The sequence below is a fragment of the Quercus suber genome, unplaced genomic scaffold (genome assembly GCF_002906115.3).
Source record: "Quercus suber isolate HL8 unplaced genomic scaffold, Cork oak 2.0 scaffold_68, whole genome shotgun sequence".
Lineage (NCBI taxonomy): Eukaryota > Viridiplantae > Streptophyta > Magnoliopsida > Fagales > Fagaceae > Quercus > Quercus suber.
In genome coordinates, this window is record NW_027069533.1 from 1,305,010 (window position 1) to 1,329,647 (window position 24,638).

The 24,638-nt window shown below is 37.8% G+C and overlaps 3 protein-coding genes across 3 annotated transcripts; all 3 read right to left on the reverse strand.

The window, feature by feature from the left end:
• Nucleotides 1–2,070: 2,070 nt before the first annotated feature.
• LOC112016095 (uncharacterized) lies at nt 2,071–2,949 on the reverse strand. Its single transcript, XM_024048601.1, has 2 exons — nt 2,686–2,949; nt 2,071–2,607 (listed from the first exon to the last, which is right to left on the reverse strand). Exons 1-2 carry the CDS (start codon nt 2,947–2,949, stop codon nt 2,071–2,073), a joined length of 801 nt encoding a protein of 266 aa, XP_023904369.1.
• Nucleotides 2,950–11,295: 8,346 nt separating this feature from the next.
• On the reverse strand, nt 11,296–12,015 carry LOC112016096 (uncharacterized). Its single transcript, XM_024048602.2, has one exon. The coding sequence runs from the start codon at nt 12,013–12,015 to the stop codon at nt 11,296–11,298; it is 720 nt and encodes a 239-aa protein (XP_023904370.2).
• Nucleotides 12,016–23,372: 11,357 nt separating this feature from the next.
• Nucleotides 23,373–24,280, reverse strand: LOC112016113 (aquaporin SIP1-1). The gene is made up of 2 exons (XM_065773053.1): nt 23,871–24,280; nt 23,373–23,738 (listed from the first exon to the last, which is right to left on the reverse strand). Exons 1-2 carry the CDS (start codon nt 24,165–24,167, stop codon nt 23,439–23,441), a joined length of 597 nt encoding a protein of 198 aa, XP_065629125.1. The 5' UTR covers nt 24,168–24,280; the 3' UTR covers nt 23,373–23,438.
• Between the last annotated feature and the right edge of the window lie 358 nt (nt 24,281–24,638).

Below are 24,638 nucleotides of genomic sequence, written 5' to 3' on the forward strand. Positions count from 1 at the left end.
TTAATTGAGAATTTCCTTAGACCACTATTGACTCTACCCTTAAGGACTTAGCCAATTCTAGCCCTTTAAGGAGAGCTTTATATTTAGCTTCATTGTTGGTTGTTTAATATTGTAGATGAGATGCAAATTTCAACTTGTCCCCTTCAAGGGATTTTAGCACAACTCCAATTCCTCTTGAATATAATGTGGATGAACCATCCATATAGACGACCCACTTCTAAGCTCCATCGACCTCATCTAACCCTTCATGGTTGGGTGTGAATTTTGCAATGAAATCTGCCAATGCTTGAGCTTTTATCGTGCTTTTTGGTTAGTATATGACATCAAACTTACTAAGTTCTACGGCCCATTGGATTAGTCATCCTACGGCATCCAACTTGTTCATCACCTTCTTAAGTAGATGATCTCTCAAGATGTTGATGACATGAGCTTGAAAATAATGTCGTAACTTCCTAGAAGCTATGACCAAAGCAAATGCTAACTTTTCCATCATGGAATATCGCCCTTTCGCTCTTCTTAACGCTCGGCTTGTATAATAAACAGGCTTCTGTATCCTCCCTTCTTCTCTAATTAATGCTGAGCTCACTGTATGTGGAGACACTACTAGATACAAGTATAATTCTTCACCTGGTATAGATGGGCTTAGCAGAGGAGTTGTTGTGAGGTAGGTCTTGAGGTCTTGGAAGGCCTTTTGACACTCGTCTATCCATTCAAATGCTTTCTTAAGAACCTTAAAAAATGGTAAACACTTGTCAGTAGCTTTTGAGACGAACCTGTTAAGGGCAGCAACTCGCCTAGTGAGAGATTGGACTTCTTTGATATTTCTTGGAGGCTTCATATCCAATATCGCTTAAATCTTATTAGGATTTGCTTCAATTACCCTATGTGAAACCATGAACCTAAGAAATTTTCTTGACGAAACTCCAAAAGTACACTTGCTCAGATTCAACTTCATGTCATATCATCTAAGCTTATTGAAGGTCTCTTGAAGGTCGTCCAGATGCTTTTCCTTGTCCAAACTCTTTACCAGCATATCATCCACATAAACTTTCACATTCCATCCAATCTGTGGATGAAACATATGGTTAACCAACCTTTGATGTTGCCCTCGTGTTTTTTAAACCGAAGGGCATCACCTTGTAGTAAAACAAGGCTTGACTAGTAATGAAGAATGTCTTCTCTTAATCCACCTTGTCCATCCTTATTTGATTGTAACTTGAAAAGGTGTCCATAAACTTAGCAATTTATGACGTGCAGTTGAGTCCACCAACTGGTCAATTATGGTAACAGATAGTTATCCATGGGGCAAGCCTTGTTCAAATCAGTGAAGTCCACGCACATCCTTCATTTTCCATTAGCCTTCTTAACCATCACCACATTAGCCAACCAATCCAGGTAATAAACTTCTTGGATAAATTTTGTCGTGGTCAATTTCTAGACTTCTACTTTAATGGCATTATCTTATTCAAGAGCAAACGCTCTTTTCTTTTGACATACGGGCTTGGAGGAAGGATACGTGTTTAGACAATGGGCAATGACACTTGGGTCAATACCTGTAATGTCCTTATGGCTCCATGCGAATGCATCAATGTTCTTCTTTAAAAACTGAATAGGGTCCTGCTTCGTCTTCTTTTCCATGCTTACTCCAATCCTTGTAAACTTTTCAAGGTTATTCTCGTCCGAAGGAATGTCTTCTAGTACTTCGGTGGGCTCTGCAATAATCCTTCTCTCTTCAATGCTCATTGTCTGCATGTGTTTGTCCATAGCCAACATGGTTAAATAACACTCTTTTGCTACTAAGTGATCTTTTTGCACTTGTCCTATCCCGTACTCCGTAGGAAATTTGACTGGTAGGTGGTAGGTAAATGTTACTACCTTCCAACTGTTCAAAGTTGGCCTTCCAATGATGGCGTTATAAGAAGACGAATAATCCACCACAAGGAAATTCACTTCCTTAGTTATTTGTTGTGGGTATGATCCTACCACCACAAGTAATGTAATAGTACCTACATGTTGCACTTTCATTCCTTCAAATCTCACCAAGGGCGAACATACTAGACGAAGTTGATCTCATTCAGGCCTCATTTGTTGGAAGGCGAGGTAATACAAGAGGTCTGCTGAACTTCCATTATCCATCAGCACCCTTCTAGTTGTATAATCTGCGATGAGTAAAGTGATGACGATTGCATCGTCATGTGTGTGATGGATTCTTTTAACATCCTCGTCCGTGAACATAATGGCTAGGTCGTTTATCCCCCTCGTCCTTGGTGATCGTCCAGAAAGTTGGACATTTTGTACCACCTTAAGATACATCTTTCTTGACTTGGAAGACTGCCTTGTTGAAGTACCTCCTATAATAACCCTTATTTCTCTAAGCAAGGGCCATGATGAGTCTTCTACCTTTCCTTTCAACTTCTTGTCTTTATGATCTCTTCCAATGAAATGCCTCAACTTTCCCTCTCTGATAAGATTCTCTATCTGCTGCTTTAAATCATAGCACTCGTTCGTGCTATGCCCATGGTCTCTATGGAAGCGATAATATTTGTTCTTGCTGTGCTTATTGGGATCTCCTTTCATCTTTTTTGGCCATTTCAAGGATGGGTTGTCCTTGATTTGCATAAGTACTTGATCAAGTGGAGTATTTAAGGGTGTGTAGTGCTAATTCCTTCCTGAGGACGAACTTGCCTTCCTGTTGTCTCGATCCTTCTTCTCTCCTATCCGAGCGTTCTTTGGATGAGGACCTTGTTCTGGATGATGCGGGAGATCTGCTTCCATTTGCTCGACTTTCTTCCTTTTCTTGGCTATGATTGCATCCTCTACATTTATGAAGCTTTGGGCTGAATGGACGAGTTCAACCATGGTTTGAGGCTCTTGCTCATAGAGTTTATGAATGAATAAATCAGAATTAACTTCATTATGGAAGGCTACCAATAACAACTTGTCGTCCATCTCGTCTATCATCAGGGCTTCCCTGTTGAAACAAGTATTGAAGGACTGCAAGCTTTCATTTTCCCCTTGCTCTATGGTTAACAGGCTGGACGAGGAGTGCTTATGCCTTTGTCCTCTGATAAAATTATTGACAAACAACTTACTCACTTATTCGAAAGAACTCACAGTGTTTGGAGGTATCTTGCTGAACCACGTCGTGCTAGCCCCTTAAGGGTGGTAGGGAAGACCTTACACGTAATCTCATCTAGAACCCCTTAAAGGTGCATTGTAGTCCTGAAGGTTGCAATATGATCACATGAGTCGCGCGTTCCATCATACGAGTCCAAGGAAGGCATCTTGAACTTAGAAGGCAAAGGATGACTTTTGATGGAAGCCATGAAAGGGGGGAATCAGTTCGATGAACTAAATCATCTACGAGATTCACCCTTCTAATGTTCTCCCTCATCTCGTTCATGGCCTTACTCATTTGATCCATCTCCCTCTCCAAGTGTGGCACTCTTCGTGAAGCGGTACCCCTTGACTGGTTCTCATGGTCAGTGTTTTATCCTTCTCTAACTTCTTGACTCTGGGCTTGTCCTTCCACATATCTTTCATGGCGCTGTCTTTTTAGAGTAATCTCCCTAGTCAACTCTTGATTCTAACGGGTTAATTCGGCCATGGGGGACACCATGGATTGCACTTGTTGTATGAAAGGCGGTTGCATGACAGGTGCTAATTGGCGATCACGGTTGGGTGACTAGAAGCGTTCCCACTCTCCTGGTGACCTGGACTAGTGGCCATTGATTTTGTCTGAACCATGCAGCCTTTTGTCAAAGAAAGATAAATTGCAAAACACAAATTTAATCTTTCCCACTGACGGCGCCAATTGATGATGCAAAGAAAATCAGTAGGTTGAATGCTCCAGGCTTCAATGAACTAGTGATTGTTTGGGAGGCCTGAAAAGAAAAAGACACAAGATGAAAGGTGATCGAGATGAACAAGCCAAGAACCCTCCGATGCTTAAGTTAGTTTTTTCTCTGGAACGTTAGAATTCCAACTTTGGGAGTAGTGAGAACTTACTTCCATTTGATGTGGATGAGTGCTTATATAGTGTGTTTTGGAGTGGTTACTTATCTCGTAACTTCCCCAATATTTGAGGAAGTTAGAAGATTCAGAAGTAACTTCCACAACCGCTGTAGGAGTTAGAGCATTCAATCTTATCTTCTACAACTGTCATTGGAAGTTAAGTACTTAGTAGGAAGTTATAGCTAGGGATGGCAATTTTTGCCCGACCCGCGGATACCCGGTCCGACCCGACCCTAATGGGCCGGATTTTACCCGGTCCGATTAGAAATAGGGTCGGATATGGGTTTTAAAAAAAAAAACCCGAAGCGGGTCCGGGTCGGGTCTGGGTTTTATTAAAAAACTCCGAGACCCGACCCGAGACCCGGCTCGGATAAAAACCCGGTACATGAAATTACTAAAATACCTTTTATATATATATAAACCTATAATCTAACCTAATTCCCTTCACTCTTCAGCACTCAGCAGCCTTCCTCCTCAATGTGACAGTACCTCACTCCCTCTCCCTCATTTCAGCTTCCACACTACCTAAGCCTCACTCCCACACCACACTCCCTCCCGCCTCCCTCCCTCAGTCCGACCCTCCCTCTCCCTCAGCTCGCGCCGCTGACTCTTCCCGTCAAGATTGTACATCGCCGATCTCACATCCATCGAAACCTTGAGCTGGTTCCCGAAACAGTTGGCGGAAACCAGCGTGAACTGATCGGCGTCGGTCTGAAGCTGTACTGAAGCTGTCGCCGTTTTTCTTCAGGTTTGAGAAAGTGACCAAATCGGAGAGGATCAGCTATTCAGCTTCAGCCTTCAGGGATCTACTTGAAAAGATATCTGTGGGGATCTTTTTTTGTAAACTTATTTTCTTTTATTTCTCTGCTCAAAGCTATTGAAAAGGGTACATTTTTCTTTTTCTTTATGGTTCTTTCCCTTTCTTAGAATAAGTTTTGGTGTTTCTTATTGCTTCCAATTGCCACTGCCGGATACCAGTAACGCCATCACTTTCTCTCTCTCTCTGTTTGATTGAGGTTTATTATATGAGTGGGATGGATAATCCTCTTGTTTTGATTATGATTAACATTACTATAAATGTTTTTGCTTCACAATTTAAAGCATTTTGTTGTTTTAATGAATCAAAAGATGAAAAATCATAAAATATGGTAAAAATATGATTTGGGTATGCACGCCATCCATTGTCTAGCTATAAAAGATACCACAATTTTTCTTGTCTGTGGGTTTGTCAATTGAAAATTGTGATTTTTTATTTGGGTTTAATTGTGGAGATTTGAAAAGAAGGGATTTTTAGGATTGGTTGTTTGGCCGTGGGTTTGGTGTTTGGTTGTTTTTGTTCTGTGGGGATTTTCTGATGTGGGTTTGGGGTCTGTTTTGCTTTTCCATTTTTTGGTTGGGCCACGAATTGGGCCCAACCCCTAAACGGGGCCCGCGGGGCCCACGGGGCCCGGCTGGGGCGGGTCCGGGCACCGAAAAAAACCCGGTACCCTAAACGGGCCGGGTCTGGATCTTGGGTCTTGCCTCGCGGGTCGGGTCCGGGTATGGAAAAACCCGGCCCGAACCCGACCCGTTGCCATCCCTAGTTATAGCGATGAACCAGGATCTTGCTCATGTTTCAAAATAGTACCACGTGGTTCGATTCACTAGCTTTTGTAGATAAATCTTTTTGGAAATTTCCCAAGTGTTGGAGGTCGTCCATGCGCTTTCCTGATGGACGACCCTTATGCCCATGGACGATCGTCCTACTAGGGATGACTATTCCTGTCTTCTTGACCTAGACGACTCTCATGGACGAATTGGAGTTGATTCAATTTTTAGTTCACCATCACAACTAATTCATGTGCTTTGACTAATATCGTATGTGATCATGAAAATTTGATTTTAATTAATCCAATCTATGTGCAATTTAAATTCAAAGATATGTCACACACTCCTATTTGGTCAAGACCATAAATTACCATGTTGTAACTTGTAAAGCCGAAATTAACTGCTAAATAAATTGAAATGGCTAACAAACGTAATTGATAACTCTAATAGAGTGGCTCCTTAGCTCATGTAGAATCTTAAATCACCTTGGCAAACAAATAGAAAAATGTATCCTTTCCTAACTTAGAACAACAATTTCATGACTTTTGGATTATAATTTCCATAAAAACAAACTTTTTTTTTTCAAAAATTATGAGAACAATTTTTTTGACATTTCCTAATTAAGTTTTACTAATATATACCCTTAGAGCATCCCTAGTGAGGTCGTTAAATTGACAAAAAAGTCAATTTAGCAACCAATTCTCCAAAATTGTGACTAGAGCAAAACAACTAAACTTTAAAAAATTTAACTTTGAGCTAAACTAGGCTGCTATTTATAGCAGCCCACTGTAACTCAAAACTCAAAACAAAAAATAATATTTTAATATAGTGAAAAAAAAAAAGTATTTTAATGTATTGATGATTGTTGTTGTTGGTTATTGTGTTAGATATATTATTTTATTGTATTATTTATATTATTTTAATGTGTTGAATGTTAATATAAAACCTTTGCTGTAATGTGTGTTATAAAATAAGTTGTTAACATAGATAAAGTAGTGTTTTAAGTTGCTAAAAGCTAAGGGCCCGTTTGGTCACCCTTTTCAAAACGTAGTGTTTAGTGTTTAAACACTGAACACTAGTGTCCAAAATTTAAAAACTGTGTTTGGTTACCATTTTCTGTTCAGGGTTGTTTGAAAAACAGTGTTCAAAAACCCATGTTTGAACAGCATTTTTTGGAATCATCTCGGAGCTAATTTTAAACAACAAAAATGCAGTTTCAATGGCACTTCGGTAATTAAATTGAACACAACTATGGGGCCCACTTGGTCAGATTTTTTCAAGTTTGTCTCCTCTCTTTACTCTCATCTCTTCAAAACTGAATCCTTTTACTAGTACGAAGATCCTGAACTCTCCTCCATAACTCCCTTCACCTCCATAACTCCCATCACCGACCCAGAGCCATTAAATCCTCACCGACCCATCAAATATTGTTTCAACAGCAAACAAAGAACAGAAAAATTGGGGGTTTTCCTGATTGGTGAGGAAAAAAAAAAAAAAACAAAAAACAAAAAACAAAACAAAAAAGTGAGAAATCTGTGAGTGAAGAAGGAACGGTTTGGTCTTTAGACAAAAACCCATTGACAAGCAAGGTGAACGTGGGATTCGAACCTGGATCTTGGAGTGATGGGTCGGCGACTCGGCGGCGACAGAAGCTCGATTAGTTGCTGGGTCTTGGAGTGTTGACAGTGGAGATGAGATCCGAGGAACGTCAAGCCCAGCTGTGGATCTTCTTTGCCGTCAATGGAGATGAGGACTACGTGGGTTTTTTTTCTGCTCTCAGGGAAGAGAAGGGATGAAGAAGGAAAGAGAGGAGCATGGGAATATAATGTATGTTCCTCTCTTCTGATTAAAAAAAAGTTATTTTTAGTTCTTTGCTCAGCTTTTTTACCGGTCAAAACACACTTACCAAACACATATTTATATTTTTTAAACACTGAAAAATGTTGTTTAAACTGTGGTACCAAACACATTTTTTTATTTTATTTACACTAAAAATATGTTTTTCAACAACACTTTTTAAACCATAGTTTTCACATCTTTTTAAACAACAATTTTTGAAAACTAGGACCAAACAGGCCCTAAATTTTTTAGATGTTTTACTGCGAATGCTCTTAAGATATATGTTAGTAAACCATTTAAAAATTTTTTTAAAATGAAAAACTGAAAAAATACTTGTCCTAGTCCTTCGTGCCTTAAAAGAACCAATATCCTTGTACCTTTAATAGTACCCAAGCAAGCTGTGTGGCTATTAAATGACATCCACAATTTTTTTTTGGTAATCTGGAATTAACATTTAACTAACAAAAAGGAAGCAAATCAGGACAAAGCCTGTTACAAGCAATACCATGATAATCAGCCTCAAAAACAAAGACTAACTCCACGGAAGGGGCAAAGAAAATAATAAATTCTATAGCTTGATCATGTCCGGAGTTTGCTAACCAATCCGCACATTTATTAGCCTCTCGAAAGATATGATTGATACGAACCTAGGGGATTTGGGAAATCAGAAATCTACAATCATCAAATAGCGGGGAGATTACTGAGTTGCTGTAGCGGGGATTGCTAAGCGCATCAACAAGAGCCTTTGCATCGAGCTCAACCATAACAGCAGTGATTTTCATTTGATGGCAAAGCATCAGCCCATCACGAAGAGCCCAAACTTCCGCGATAAAATTGTTCACGTTGCCTAGTTTCCTTGTAAAACCAACCACCCAGTTTCCCAATTCATCTCTAATTAGACCTCCCCCAGCTGCCTTACCCAACGCTGCATTCCAAGACCCATCAGTATTTAACTTCACCCACCCCACCTCCGGTTTCTCCCACCTCACTTTTCTGAGCACCCTTCTATTGATCTGTCTTGGATGGGAGGCACAGAGGAAGAACTCTGACGCCTGTAAAGTAATAGTCTTGCCTAAATTTGGATTAACACTTTTCCTATTGAATACAACTTGGTTCCGTTGTTTCCAAACCAACCAAAGAGCAAAAGGAAAAGTAACATTCCAAGGAATACCCACTGCATTATGAGAGGACTTAAGGCTACCATTAGTGGTTATCCATTCCCTGATGCCTTGGGAGAAAAAGGAGGAGTACAAACATTGAGTGCCCAATTGTTGCCAAATGGGTTTAACCAAGCTACAATCTCTAAGAGCATGCAGTATAGACTCACCTTCGGAGTGGCACAACGGACAAGTAGTTTCTAGAGAGATTCCTCTATTAGCTAGGCATTCCTTAACACCAATGCTCTGCTGCATACACTTCCAAATAAAAATTTGGATTCTAGGCAAGGAAGAAAGCTTCCAAATCCAAGAGCCAAAGAATGCACCAATACCCGAAGAGTTTATGGCAAGAAGGTAGGCACTTTTCATATCAAAATTTCCTTTTAAAGAAAACTTCCAAGCTAATTTATCACTGCACCTTGCCATACGGGGAACAGGGACAGCTTGAATATCTTCTTTAACTTCAGTGGGGAGCTCAAAAGGAATAGTATTCCAATTCCAGCCAGTAGGAGAGAGCACATGTTTAATTTGCAAATTTTCCGAGCCTTGCGGGATCGGGCCTTGTATTAGAGACCTGATTGGACCACAGTTAGACCAATTATCATACCAGAAATTAAGGCTACTTTCATGACCTGGAATCCATTTAACCCCTTTATTGAAAACTTCTTCACCTTTCTTTACCCCTTTCCAGACCGGGAAGCTTGGAAGTCTCGCTTCATTCCTTGCATTGCAGTACTTAAACTTAAGAATCTTAGCCCAAGGGGCATTCCCCTTTTTGTGAAACCTCCAATTGAGTTTGGCCAGAAGCACCGTGTTCCTTCCTTTAGCAGTTTGTAACCCTAATCCACCTGCCTCTTTTGGTTTAGTCACTTCTCCCCAATTCACCCAATGCATCTTTTTAGCATGCTCTGTCGTCCCCTAGAGGAAGTTTCTATTGACCCTATCAATACCATTAAGGATTTTATTCGGAAGGGAAGCATACTGCATCACATAATTCAGAATAGTGGAGGAGGACGCTTGAATGAGAACAACACGACCAGCCATAGAGAGTAAGTTGGCTTTCCACCCTGCCAGCTTCTTCTTAACTCTATTTAGCACAAAATCAAAATCATGCTTGCGGTCTCCTGTATGCTTTAAAGGGAACCCCAGATACTTACCAAGATTAGGAGCCGAGTGAAACCGAAGAATATCAGAAAGGAGCTCTCTTTGATCCAAATCCACATTAGGAGAGAAAAAAACACGGGGCTTGTTTTCACTCACCCTCTGCCCGGATCTTTGACAAAACTCATTTAGCACCGCCTTTATGGTATTACAGTTATCTTGATCCGCACTTGCAAACAACACCAGGTCATCCGCAAAGAATAAATGCGAAAAATAGGGACCACTCCTAGAGGCCTTCACTGGAGACCAGAGCTTAGCTTCACACTTCTCATCAATCAAATAACCCAAGTATTCCATACAGAGGATAAAAAGGTAAGGAGAAAGGGGGTCTCCCTGTCTAAGACCTTTTGATGGACAAAATGAGTCAAGGCAGCCACCATTAAAAAGAAGGGATGTCGACACTGAAGAAACACAACTCATAATAAGCTCAATAAGATTATCAGGAAAATTGAAGAAGCACAGCATTTCCCTAATAAAACTCCATTCTATCTTGTCATAAGCTTTTTCAAGATCAATCTTGATAGCCATATACCCCTTACGACCTTTGGCTCTACCTATAGAATGGATCAATTCTTGAACAATAACAACATTATCAGTCCCTCTCCTTCCCGGGACAAAAGCTGTTTGAAGAGGCGAGACAAGATACTCCAAATGAGGTCTAATACAGCCAACAATAACCTTGGAGATGATCTTATAAATAGTGTTGCACAGACTAATAGGTCTGTAATTTCCAATGGTTGTTGGGCCTTCGATTTTTGGGATAAGAACAATGTGGGTTTTATTGAGATATTCAGGAACCTTCCTATCACTGAAGGCTTTCCTCACTTCCTCCAAAACAGTCCCCCCAACCACTAGCCAAAAACATTGAAAAAAAACCGGCGTGCAATCCATCCGGACCCGGCGCCTTATATGGTTTCATAGACCATAAAGCGTCTCTAATTTCCTCCAAGGTAACCCTACCACCAATAGTGTCCTTAGTTTCCTCAGATAGTTGCACACGCCCACGCACATTGTGTCTTAGCACCCGAGAGGTCTCCTCTAGGGAAGTGGTATACAGGGAAATAAAACCATTCCTAAAATGCTCCATTACTTCTCTCTCATCAGTTAACCATTCGTCCCTCTCATCCTGAACTGAGGCAATATGATTCCTTTTCCTTCTAGCAAGGGCAGAAACATGGTAGAAAGAGGTATTACGGTCCCCTTGAATCATCCAATTAATTCTGGATTTAAGCATCCAGAGATCCCTCTCCTGATTAAGGACCGTTTCCAACTCATGGTGCAATTGATTTTCAAGATTAAGGAGGGAGGAGCTCGGCCAGTTGGAAATAGCTTTCTGGACACCATAAATTCTAGCCATAATTCTCTTCTTCTTCTGATGAATATTCCCAAAATGATTCCTATTCCAAAGGTTAGCTTCTTTAGAGAAAACCTCAATAGACTCAGCTAATTTCCTGTTACAACTCCAAGCACTCGAAACAACATTAGGGAAAGACATATCCGAAAGCCAGAACTCCTGAAATCTGAATGGTTGGTTGAGTCAAACTGATCTAGCCGGATTAGTCTCCAAGAGAACCGAACAATGATCGGAGTGGCAGCAAGGGAGATGGGTTACTTTCGCCTCAGGATAAAGGACGCACCAATCCGGATTCATGAAAAACCGGTCAATCCTTTCCAGAATGAGGTTGTTAACATCCCTCTTATTAGTCCAAGTGTACCTTGGCCCAGAGAAACCCATATCAACCATACTGCAAAAATCTAAACAATCTTTGAAAGCTAGAGACCGGTTTACACTAATCCCTCTGCCACCAAATTTATCATCTTGGACAAGTGGTTCATTAAAATCCCCCGCCATTATCCATGGCTTATTATGTAATTCAGCAACCTTCGAAAGATTATTCCATAAAATGCACCTTTCTTCACTCCTAGGACTAGTATAAATAGCAGAAAAAATCCAGGAAAGATTAGAGGCACGCACCTTAACTTCAACATGAATTTCTTGCTCTGTCTTAGCTAACTCTTCAATCTCCACTCTGTCATCATTCCACAGTAACCACAAACCACCAATGAAGCCAATTGTTTTCGTATGTATAGCACCATCAAACGGTAACTTGTCTGTGACTTCCTTAGCTTTGCTACCACCCAACTTGGTCTCCATAATTACAAGAATGGCTGGATCATGCCGCCGATATAACTCATGGATGTAAGTCTGAAAGGAGGGTTTTAAAGCTCCTCTGCTATTCCAAATCAACAAATTCATTATTAAACCAAATAAACTTGGATAAAACCAATCAATCAGATGGAGGGATTCCATCTCCTCCCTCTGATACCATACCATCGCAACTTATATCTTCATAGAGCGATCCTTCATTAGAACAAGGACTCGATAGATCTTCAGAAATAAAATCCCCATTCTAGTCATGTTCTTTACTGGTGGGCAATAGCTTAGAAGACTCACCTATTTTCCCATCGCCGTTGTCTGTATCAGCATCCAGATGCGAAGGAGCAGCTCGCCGTTCCCCTAAACTCCATGGCTCACACTGCCCACTATGAAGATCGCTTTTCACACTTGAGCTACGTGACTCACTCCAATCCTTTTGCTTTTCACTTTCAACACTAGTTGAGGCCGTGAATTTAAATGATTGATCAATTGGAAGAGACGAAACACGGTTAGATAAGGAGGCAGGGATGGGAGGCAGGGAAGTGGTCTTTGCTGAATGAATCTTCCTTAATGGAGACTGGTCAGTGTTAGGTGGAGAGGCTTGACTTAAGCCCCTTGCAAAGACTTTTTTTACCTTTAACAGACTTCGGGAGGCTTCTATGGAGTTGGGCTTGAGAAGTTACACTTGAGGGAGGCCCAAATCCCTTGTCATGAGCATTGGCCCCCTTAGTTGCTAAATCGGCACCCATTGAACCCAATTCGAAATTGTCCTTCATGTTCATGGAGCCCAAACCAGAGGCAGTAGGAGTCCAAACTGAACCGGTCCTCCTGTAGTGGTCCCCAGCACCATGCAAACGGTCTTTTCGTGGCATGTACTGCGCATGAGCTGAGTCTACAGATGACGTGCCCCTCCATTCCGAGATTTTAGGAGATGGTTGAGCCGCGACATTCCGTGCTGGACTGTTGGCACTCTCCGTACTGACAAAAGAGTTTGTCCCCTTGCGCCTATTCGTCCTCCGGCTCACTACCATCCACGGTCCGTACTGACCGTCTTCCTTTGTACTCTTGCCCACCTCAGCCATGCCTTCATCGGCCTGATCACCGTGGCCAGCTTGAGCCTCATGCGATGATTCACCTCGGTCAGGCAGCACTTCCTTTTCCAGCGCCACCTGCTCCTTTCCCTTTCGAATGGTGTACGGGCAAGCTACCACATTGTGTCCAAGCCTACCACAGGAAAAACAAAGGCTTTCTATACCCTCATAGCTCACAGCTTGCTCAAAACGTCCAATAAGTATGGTGTTCACTAAAGGTTGATTGATATGAATCTAGATGCACAGCCTTGCATATTTGCCACGAGCCTCCATCGCAGTATGAGAATCAATCCTTAAAACCTTACCAATGGTTTCTCCTAACTCCTTTAGCACCTCCGTTTCATAGAGTTCAATGGGAAATTCATACAGCCAAATCCAAACCGCAATCAGTGAGACATTCGTCGTTGATGGCTTAAAGAAAGGCTCCCAAGGCCCTATGGAAAGGAACTGGTCACCAATGAACCATGGACCTTTCATTAGAACACTGTCAAGGTCCTCTTTAGAATAGAACCAGACCAAGAAAAAACCCATCCCAAGATCCACGCAATCCATCCTATTTGTCGGCCTCCACATTTGATTCAGTTTTGTTCGCATGTATATGAGGCTGTTTGTTCTACCAACCAGCTTAACAATAATAGATTTAGACCAGGGGCCTCTAATGCGCCGTTTGGTGTCCTTGGTCAGCTTGTATGTGACCCATCCAACCCGAGTCTGGCCGTTGTCCTCCTCACCTTCATCTTTCGAATCGTCATCTTCCTCCATAAGGCTATCAAAATCAAAAGCTTTCACATAAGCTCCTGGCATTTCACCCACAAGCTTTTCCTTGAAGGAGGCTCTATTAAAAGATTCAGAATTTTGAAAAACCGGAGATGGGGAGCTCTCCCTTGGACCCTCATTAAACCCACTGTGATGGATGTCCTTAACCTTCTTGTTGCTTCGAGCCAACTCTGCCTCTTCCTCCCTAGAGAGCATGCGTGGTTTCATAGAGAGCGTTTTTTTCGTAATATCTTGACATCCACAATTATGGTATGGTATCTGTTTACAACAACATTCAAGGCTGTACTTGTACGATACCATGCATTTAACACGTTGGAAGTTATTTTAAGTCCTAAAAGCATCCGAACCAACTTTTGTATACTCTTGCCTAAAGATTAATTTTACACATTTAAGTCACAAAATTTTCCATATCAATTTTTTTAAAATTGTGTATATTTACACATTTGTTACAGTAATCGTGTATATATACACAGTTATTGTAGCTATGCATATTATTTTTTTATTAATTTCACAATTTCGCACCTTTTTTTGTCTCTTCTCCGTGTGCAAAACAAACTCAGTCTCTGACTTCTCCTTTTATCATCTTCTTTTTCCTCAGATACACACAAACACATCCACACAGACAAATTAACATAGAGATACACAAACACACCCAGGGACAGAACCAGGATTTGAACTTAGGAGGGCAAAAGCATGAACCAAAAAAAATTTCAAGTGACATGGTTTATTAAAAAAAAAAATCACAGTAAACAAAACAATTGCACTTTATTACCATAAATATTTAAGTCAAGAAGGAAATAATATAAACCAAAAAAGTTGAAAGTTACAATATAATAGTCAAAAATTTTTGGAGAAGAATAAAAAAAAAAAGAAAAAAAGAAAAAAAGGACTTCGGATCTCCAAATTTTGGATAATTAGAATTAATATGTTAATTTTATCACGTTGACCAACTCACCAATATGATAAACTCATACTTTTGGATGCAACTAAAAATCACACTAATGAAGTTTTCAAAACTTTGTTTGAGGATTTTAAAAAAAGGGATATTAATAGTAAGAGTTGGCAATGCTACATCATCAATATTAGTTTCTAAAATAATTTTGCATTTTATCTTTTGAAAAAAATTTAAATATTGTAATTGAGTTTTCCATAATTTATAAATCAATTAAAAAGTTATATAAATTATTGTCATCCTTGTAAGGGAATTTTTTTTTTTTTTCTATGAGATTTTTTTGGTTATGAGTTAGTGAATTATAATATTGATTATTTGTAGATTTTTTATTGTGTTGTATTCGGACTATGGAGGGGCCATGGGTTCAAAGAAAGAGTTAAGTGATTAATTTCTTTTGGGCTATTTGCACCAATCCAAAAATTTGAGGGGGGTCAACTATAAACTCTAAAATATGGGCATGCAAATAAAATAGCTAAAAAAGTTTCTCAAAAAAAAAAAAAAAAAAAAACTAATTTGAGAGAGGGGGTTCGTCCCTGAGTTTTTTTTTTTTTTTTTTTTTTTTTTTTTTTTTTTTTTTTTTTTTTTTTCACTCTATTAAATACACTTTAATGCATTTTCAGCAAAATTTTTTAACAAGAAATTAGATAAATTTTTGCCAAATAAACACTTAGATATTATCTGTGGATAGGTAAAGTTTTTGAGTGCTTTTGGTTTTTCGGATCTTTGATATATAGAGGTTCTTTTGGACCATTTGTGCACTTTAATTTCTTTATATTCTTTTGGACCATTAGAGCATCCACATCAATGGATGCAAAATCATATAAAATAGAAAAAGATCACATTTTTACACATTTTGCCTCAAAAATGCACTACATCAGTGCTTCTAAAAATGTGTATATTTTTACATGAGCTACAGTAACTATGTAATTTTACACGGTTACTGTAGCTCGTCTAAAGATTATTCTATTAATTTCTGTTCGCTCCTTTTTTTCTCTCTCTTCTCCGTGCTCAACAAACTCAGTAGCTTCTCCTCTTCTCATCTTCTTCTTTTTCCTCAGATGCACACAAACACAAATACACCCACACACAAACACATCCACATAGACAAATCAACACAGAGATTCACTTGCTAAAAAAAAAAAAAAAAAACACAAGAGATACACAAACACACCCACACACAAACAAACCCACACGGACAAACAACAAAGAGACAAATCAGAGCCTGATCGGAGCTTGACTAGAATGATCGAAGCTCGTGGGTCTTGGTTGTGGAGATCTGGCCGATGCTTGTGGATCGAAGCTCGTGGGTCTCGCTTGATCGGAGCTCGTGGGTATGGGTCTTGCCTGATCGGAGCTAGGGAGATCTTGGATTTGATTGGAGCTGTGAGGGAAAGTTGATGTGTGGATCAGAGCTAGGTGAGATCGGAGCTGTGAGGGAGAGTTGACATGTGGGTATGGAGATGGGTGAGATCGGAGCTGAGGGAGAGTTGATGTGTGGGTATGGAGATAGGTGAGATCGGAGCTGTGAGGGAGAGTTGATGTGTGGGTATGGAGATGGGTAGAGAGATGGGTATAGAGATGGGTATAGAGAGAGAGAGCAAGAAATCAGAAAAAATGAGTAGAGAGAGAGAGAGACCGCGCGTATGTAAAGTGGTAGTTGAGAGAAATAATAAAAAATTCATAAATTTGATTATTTAAATAAAAGAGGGGATAAAATAGATAAACTGATGTTGGTGTTTTGTAAAAATGGATGTGTAAAAATAGGTGTGTATAATGCATGAACTGATGTGGTTGCCCTTAACTAGCAAGTTTGTTTACACTTATGTTGCTGTGATTTTACTCTAATTGTTTTGTATTTTCTGTTTCTAAAAATATAATTATGTTTTTAGAAATGTGACTTACCTTCTTTTTTTTTTTTTAAGAAAAAAATATATATGTAACTTACTTTGGACCAAAACAAATTTATATATCAGTATCACCTTATAGTGGACTGCATGCTAGTTTTTATAAATTTCACACACATCTCTTACATCTGTGTTTTCATCTCTTCACTCTTCATATATTGAATTTTTATTTTCTGATACTTTTTGGATTCATGCACGAAATAACAAAATAATTAAAGGAGAAAAAAAATTCAAAAGTAAGTCCAGAAAATTATATTATAAACAAAACAAAAATAAAATAAAAACCCTTATCGAAGGGAAATATTAGAGAGTTAAAAAAATATTTTTACTAGTGGTAAATTAGGAATAATGATATTGATAGTTCGGAGGCATGTGAATGTGAAAGTGAAAGTGATGGAAGAGACAAACGGAAGTGTCCACAATACTACAATTGTCAGAAAAAAGCTCGGTCCAATACAATTGAGACCCTTGGGTAGTTCACCAGACTCGTGGGCCAGACAGTGGGCTGATCATTATGTTTAAGGTGTCTATTGGGCCGGCCCGTTAACTCAAATTTATGTGAAAATTACTTAGCAAAGGGATTAAACTTGCGAAATGAGAAAGGGAGACTTTGAGTTTGTGAACCTAAGGTTGTGTTTAGTAGAGTGAATTTTAAGGAGGATGAAAAAAAAAAAAAAAGAGAGAGAGAGAGAGAGAGAGAGAGAGAGAGAGAAATCGAACCATATCTTCACTCTTCCTCCCATGTAAAAATTAAAAATCCCATGTTTTAAATTCACCATTTCCAAAAAAGAGTTAAGCTTTTGGGACAAAGTGGTAGTTTAATATGCTCAATCAAGGTCAACTAAATGAATCTTTTTAAACCATTTTGATTTACCTAGTTGCATATCCTCATTTATATTCTTAGCTATTATGTCTTTTCTCACTGGCTCAGCCACCAACTTTTGGTATTTTTCTTGTTTATTCTGAGCACTTCCAACCTGACTTAAGTCACTTCTAAATGGTGCCTTTACAAGTCCTGAAAGTTGCTTACCACATAGGTGATTCTCCCTCATCTAGTTTCCTTCGGTTCTATTTCTATCTTTTCATTTCCAGTTAGTCTTGTTTTGGCTACACTCTTTGTTTGAGGCTGTTACGTCTTTGCTGCCCAACATTCTGCACCATAGACATAGAGCAGTGGTGGCCTAAAATTTCTTCTCAAAGATTTATATGATATCCATTTCCACTTCATTCAACCTATTCAATCTCTTCCATATGGAAGCTTCCAAAAATGTCATCAATTTTTATTTTGGTGCCAAGTTATATTGAAATTTTATTTCAAATATTATGTCTTATTTAAATATCTATTCCTTCTATGAACATTTCATGCTTCTTTTAGTCATTGACAGCTTCTAAATTTTGAAGAGAGTTTCCATGGAATGCATCACCAATAGGAACAACTGAAACCACAACCTGAAAACAACAGATGAGAATCAGACTATTGCTAATATTGTTATGTCATGGCAGCTAGCAGAAATGCAACGAATGGAGGGCACGCATTGGGTATGGTCTCGTACCATTGGCACACCAACAAGCTTCTGCATAACAAATTATTGGACTCCAGCATCATGAAACAAAACACAATCTTTTTTACTTAGAAAGAACATGATGGTACAAACTACACATCTACTGCATTCTTCAGTTAGCACAGAGGAGTCATTCTGAACAAGCAGTATACCCTTTTTTTTCATTACATTGGAGAAAATAGGATTCAACCACTTATACAAAGTGAAAAAGCATAATGATGTAAACTTTTCTTGATTACATCAACAATCAAAATAATGCCCTTGTCAAAAAAATAATGGCATTTTTTTTTTTTTGGTGGTAATTATCATGTCAAGGTATTGAGTGAAAACTGATTTTAGTAACATGATCAACGTTTCCAAACTCAATCAAAAACGTCTCAAAAAGAGTGAACATAGATATAATTGAATTTGAATATCTCAAGATGGCAGCATATGCTTGATTTTCCTTTTACAATTTTTTTTTTTTCCAAAAATTCCTTCCCTAATTTTTCTGCTTTTTTTTTTTTATCACATTTTTTAAGATAATTTTAAATTTTCAAATTAATAATTAATTCAATATTTAATATTTTTCCTGATGGTTCCTTATTGATTATATTAAGACATCGCTTTATATCTTTATTATTTAATAAATTAGATGAGATTATACTATTACATTGTTATACATTTTATCCTTTGTTTTAGCTAGCTTATGAAGTAACTATAAAATTTTTTGGAACTCTTGGCCCATCTGGAGTTTGTACGACACCTCATAATGAAACCATCCAAATTTACTCTCTTTTATTTTATTTTATTTGAGACTCCAAATTTAGTAATTTACTGCATATATTGATATATATACCAGCTTGGATGGCACTACAATACAATATCTATTAAAATGATTAAATTCCATTGCATGCAAGTAAAAGATGTCCAGTTGGCAAATGAGGTATCCAAATGATGAGCTAGTCAAAAACCTCCGTCCAGCCAAAGACGGAGGAAAAGAAAGTCTGGTTGAAATTCACGATGAAAATAAACCTAATGCATAAAGCTTACTTTCAGATATCTGTTTTGTTTGCAACCTTGCTGCTAGCTCTAATAGATATGTACATTGAAAAATTGGTTTTTCTTTGGTCTTAAAGTCCGGCTTTCAATCTACTAATTAATTAAGATGCCTCAAACTATTTTACCTAAATCCTTCCACTCTAGTTATGTTGTTTGTAGTTGAGATATCCGTTCAAGCATAAAATTATCTTATGAGACAATTTTCTCACGTGTAAAATCCACACATTCTGTATGAATGCATGATCTTATAAAATCATATAATTAGATACCATTTCAAGCAGACTTTCTTCTCTATTTAAGATGTTCGTAGTTGAGTTACCTACTAGAACAAAAATGAATCTTATGAGATAGTCTTATTAGACAACCTCTCACATGTAATATCCACACATTCTCTGTGAGGTGACCATCGTGAGATATCATCTCATAAGATAAGCTAAAAACCTAAAAGATAAAACAGAAGAAATGTTCTTCCATAACATGGAAGAAGATATGAGCATAAATGGCAAGCTATGCAAGAAAGTATTCATTGGGCTAGGCTATTCAACCCGAGCATATTTACAAGTTCACAACCAACAACAGAGGCAGTTTGGCGATAACGGGAATGGTGGTTTCGCGCATAGATTTGAGAATGGTGGTCTTCACGCATAGATTCATGTACACATGAAAGGAGAGTGTTACATACGTATGTTGGGAAAAATATACTCTTTGAAGCAAAAGGGACAAAAATGAGAAAAGCCGAGTTAGAGTTTGATCCAGAGAAACAAGTGATAACAGGTAAAAGACGAATCCTTTTTTTCCCCTTCTGATTTCAAATTCCATAAAAGATCAGTTTGTCCATATCCAGTCACTAAAATAAATATAAATAATGCTAACAGGAATAGCATTGGAGTCGGAAAAACAACAGATCACTACAATTGATTAATAAGAATCCTAATAGGAACAACATTGTGAGTTATCAAAGTACACAAATATGCAATAATTAAACTATTTATATAAACCATCAATTAAAAGACCAAACAAATCCAATGAGTTCAATGCATGGTATGTAATAACAAATTGGGTTTAGTATCCAAATGCATTGGACCCATCACCATGGTAAATATATTCACTTTTGATTATGTGTCATCATCCCAACAAAGACGTGTTCATATTTGATTATGTGTCATTATCCAACAAATCCAGTGTACTTGACTTAAGCCATATCTTTGAAGTATTAAGTTCTACCAAATGAGCATCTGTGACAAATATAGTATGTAATGAATTTTTTTATTTAGTTTTTTTTTTTTTACTCTAGTTCCTTCTATCTTACCTTGCTTTAAAAGATGAATAATGGTTACCCTTTCGTTTTGGGCCTAGTTAACAATTGCTGACTTGCATTAGTTAAAAACGTAGCATTGAGTTTTTTTTTTTTTTTTTTTTTCAAGTAACTTATCATCAAAAGAGTATTTATTTATTAGCTTTACTACTTTTCAATACAGTAGGATCCAATCAATTCTTCTTTATTGAGTGTAATTGAACACCCGTTAACATATTTTATTCACTTATTTTATCTCGCAATAAAAATGATCATGTATGTCTAAAATCTTTTTTTTAATCTAAAAAATTTCTACTATTTGGTGAAACCACTTGATACAACCGTAACTTTTAAGCCCAACTTTTATTATATAGTATATACGATATGATATTATAAAATGATAAAATTGTGTTTATATTCTTGTATTTCCAATGAAAATATTTAAATCTCCCTTTAGCAGGCCTAATGGGTTTTTAATAGGCTGATCGTGAGATTTTAACAAACCTTTAATGGGTTGATAAAATTAAATATATAAATTATAAAGATATTATGGGTTATTTGTATAAGCTATTACAAAATTATGATTTGAGTTAAAAATAAGCGTTTGTAAAAAAGTTACGAGAAGTTGTGGTTGTAGAATAAAATTTTGAATTTAAAAAAAAAAATTAATCTCTTATAACGTTGAACCAAACGACCTTACATATCACGGAACACAAAATATTAAATTGTGGTATTAAATTAAATATACTAACGGTCGAAAACATAATTGTTAGCAAGTGCCAAAAAGTAAAAATTTTAAATATTTTGAGGCCCAAACAACAGTTCATCATATCTTAAACACAATTACTTAAATATCTTAGTAATTGGGATCCGTTTGGTTGGAGGAGTAGAAAGTGAGATAATAGAAAATAGAGAGAGGATAGAAAAGTGGAAAGATATATAGAAGAGATTTAGTTTTCTCCTATTTATGTTTGGTGGGGAGGATGGAAAAGTGGAGAGATGGAAAACTTATTTGTTTGATTGAGAAGAAAAATGAGAGGATGAAAAAGTAAAGTTGGTATAAATTTAAATTATGTCCTCATTAAATAAAACAAAAAAGCAACACATTTTTTTAGCAAGAAAATAGTGTATGTGCAAATAAAAATGTAGCACATTTTTAGCATAAAAATTATGTATGTGCAAGTGGACAAAAAATGAGAAAAAAAAAAGAAGAAGAAAGAAAGAAGAAGAAGAAGAAGAGCAATTGGATGAAACAAACAAACGCAATTGGGTGTGGAAAAACCCATGTGGAAGTGCACATGGCATTTTCATCAACCCAGGTGCTTCATTCTCTCCTACCTCCCCTCTCCCTCCCACCCCCACCCCCACCTCCACCCCCAATTTTCTCTCCATTTTGGGGAGAAAACTTTTTGGTGAGGCCTAAGTGTTTTCCCTCTTCCCTTCTAACCAAACACTCTCAAAAAAGTTTTTCTCCCTCATTTTTCTTTCNAAAAAAAAAAAAAAAAAACAGAATCTTGATGTCTATGTATCATTCCATTTCTTGTTGCCAGTCCACCATGCTTTCTTGTCCTTCAAAATGACTTAAGAGTTTAGAAAGAGTTGTTTTACTGTAATTTACATGTTCAAGCTTCTTTCCATATGTTTCCTCTTGTGTCCTGATTAATTCAATCTTTTCTCCCATTTATCTCCTTCTAATACCTAGAACCTTTGTGAAGCCATCCTTATAAAGTTATGTTTTATGTGTGGCTTTCTTTTTCTTTTTTTCTTTCAATATTATGGTATTTACCTGTTCACTTGATATCTATCTTCATAATTGGTCCAATGTATGTGTAAGAATGACAGTGGCTTGACTTTTCATATAACAAATTATAATCTGCTCCTATTGGGAAGGGAATGATAAAGAGTTCTTATAGCAGTGACTGTACAGAGTTATATGGGCTAGTTAAGTTTGGAGTATTAGTTAATAACTTCCAACATGTGTCAGGTTCAAGATTGGGTAGGGCTTGGATCAATCTTCCTTGCTACACCATGGATACAAGGATGTGTTACGTAGCAATTATTTAAGGGCTTTCTTTTAATAAAAATTTAGCCTGAAAAATTGTCTCGTGCAGTTACTTATCCAAAAAAAAAATTTGATTCTGTTTTTTTTTTTTTTTTTTTTATTATTATTATTATTATTATTTTCTCTTTCTCTTTGTGGCTCCAGGCATAAGTATAAACTGCTTTGCCTGTCAAGGGTGAATGCCCATGGATTACCCGACAACTGATTTTGGTAGGTGGGGTCAATTTCGAGGTGAGTCCAAAGGGCTCTTCCTTAGAAAGGTTTTCTACATTATCAAATAAATAAGTAAAATTCCTCTTTCTCTTTGTATCTTTATTCAGTTGGATAAAAGAGGCCCTGTGTTTCCATTTTCAAGGATTATCTCAAATATATGTTCATTATGGCATAGACAAGAAGATATGGAATGGTCTTGTCAGAATGTGTTTCTTTGATATATTTGTTGAGGATTAGAGACAGTACAAAAGGTGATATCATGCCCAAGCAGAAAAGCAGAAGGGAGAAACTTTAAGGTGTACATTGAATCTATCTCAATTAAATCTTTTATCGCAACTACTGAGTAATACTAAAAGCAGTAGGGTAGGGAAGTAACAATACCATATGCCATTTTTGTGGTCAACGGATACGTATTCAACATATTTTGTTTAAAGATAAACTCAATAGATTAAAAAGGATGGGATGGGATGGGAGTTGGGAGAGGTGGGTGGCATGATCAATCTTTTATACTAAAGATGTGTAACAACATTTAAGAAAATAACAAAATTTGAATCGGGATAAAGGAAAAAAAGCATTTTGATTTATTAAATTGTGAGTAGTTGAAGAAAGAAGACAAAATTAAAGTATTAGAGAAAGTGCAAAGGTGTACTGACATTGGCAGGATTCATGGAAGGGCCGGTGTAATTAGAGCCAGCAAGTATTAACGTAACGGTGGCGACGGCAAGCAACCACGTCTTCACAAAGGAACTACGAGGACCCCTGAGTGCAATTAAAAGGACAGCAAAACTAATGAGGAAAGTCAAGACGCCCTCAGCAAGAGCTCCAGTTTGCAAATCAACTTTGAGAGAAGGCCCACCAAGCATGTGCTTGTACTCCTTCGGCATCACCTCCTTGATTGCCACGGCACCACCCACAGCTCCCGCTGCCTGTCCACCACCCAAAAACAACAGTTCATTCAATACTATTATTCTCTGTAGACATATATTATCCTATGTCTATGATGTTTCCAACGTAGACATATATTATCCAACCTTAAGAAAGAAAAAGAAATTAAGGACCTGAGCAGGGAAGCGGAGGGCCATGGAGAATAGAGTGTCGGGGCCGTGGCCGGCGGCATAGAAGGAGGCAGTGGTGGTGGGATTGAAGCTGGCGCCACCCAAGGCATCCCCAATCAAGTTGAAGATGAAGACGAGAACAAAGACGATGGAGGTGGTGATTAAGACAGAAGGCCAGACAAGGGTTTCTAAACCCAGAGCTGTGGCTATCAGCGCAGTCATTGCACCCATGGTTGATGACACAAATACCCACATGAACGTCAGTATTGCGTCCCCGATTGCCGCCTTTATACCACCCATCTCCTTCACTCCCTAATCTGTGTTCTCTTCTTTTGGCAGTGGCAAAACAAAAACAAAAAGACTCTCTGTGTCTCACTCACTCTCTTATCCTTATCTAATTTTCTATATAATACTAATACCACCACTGATTTACCTAACTCTTTTGCTAAATAATTGGGACAAAGTACCAGATTATCTACAATTGAATCCTCATATAAATTTCCTTTTTTATTTATACCTAAAACTAAAACACATCTCACATCTAAAAATCAATATAAATACAATTACACACCTCCGCCTAAAAATGGCATCCTCCAATTACCTTCTAATTTTTTTTTAGAAATAAGATATGTCACATTTAGTATTATTTTCATGGGAGAGATATGTCCGAGTTTAAAAAAAAAAAAATCAAATAAATACCACAATCCAACTAAAAATGGTAAAGAATTTGAAAGAAGTGTTATTGTTTATATTACTTATTTATAACACTTT

Coding starts and splice junctions, on each gene's coding strand:
- LOC112016095 (XM_024048601.1), bottom strand. CDS start 2,949: ATGGACGACAAGTTGTTATTGGTAGCCTTCCATAATGAAGTTAATTCT. Junction 2,608..2,685: donor AGGATCGAGACAACAGGAAG/GCAAGTTCGTCC, acceptor ATGCAAATCAAG/GACAACCCATCCTTGAAATG.
- LOC112016096 (XM_024048602.2), bottom strand. CDS start 12,015: ATGAATTTGTTGATTTGGAATAGCAGAGGAGCTTTAAAACCCTCCTTT.
- LOC112016113 (XM_065773053.1), bottom strand. CDS start 24,167: ATGGGTGGTATAAAGGCGGCAATCGGGGACGCAATACTGACGTTCATG. Junction 23,739..23,870: donor CCCTCCGCTTCCCTGCTCAG/GTCCTTAATTTC, acceptor GGTGGTGGACAG/GCAGCGGGAGCTGTGGGTGG.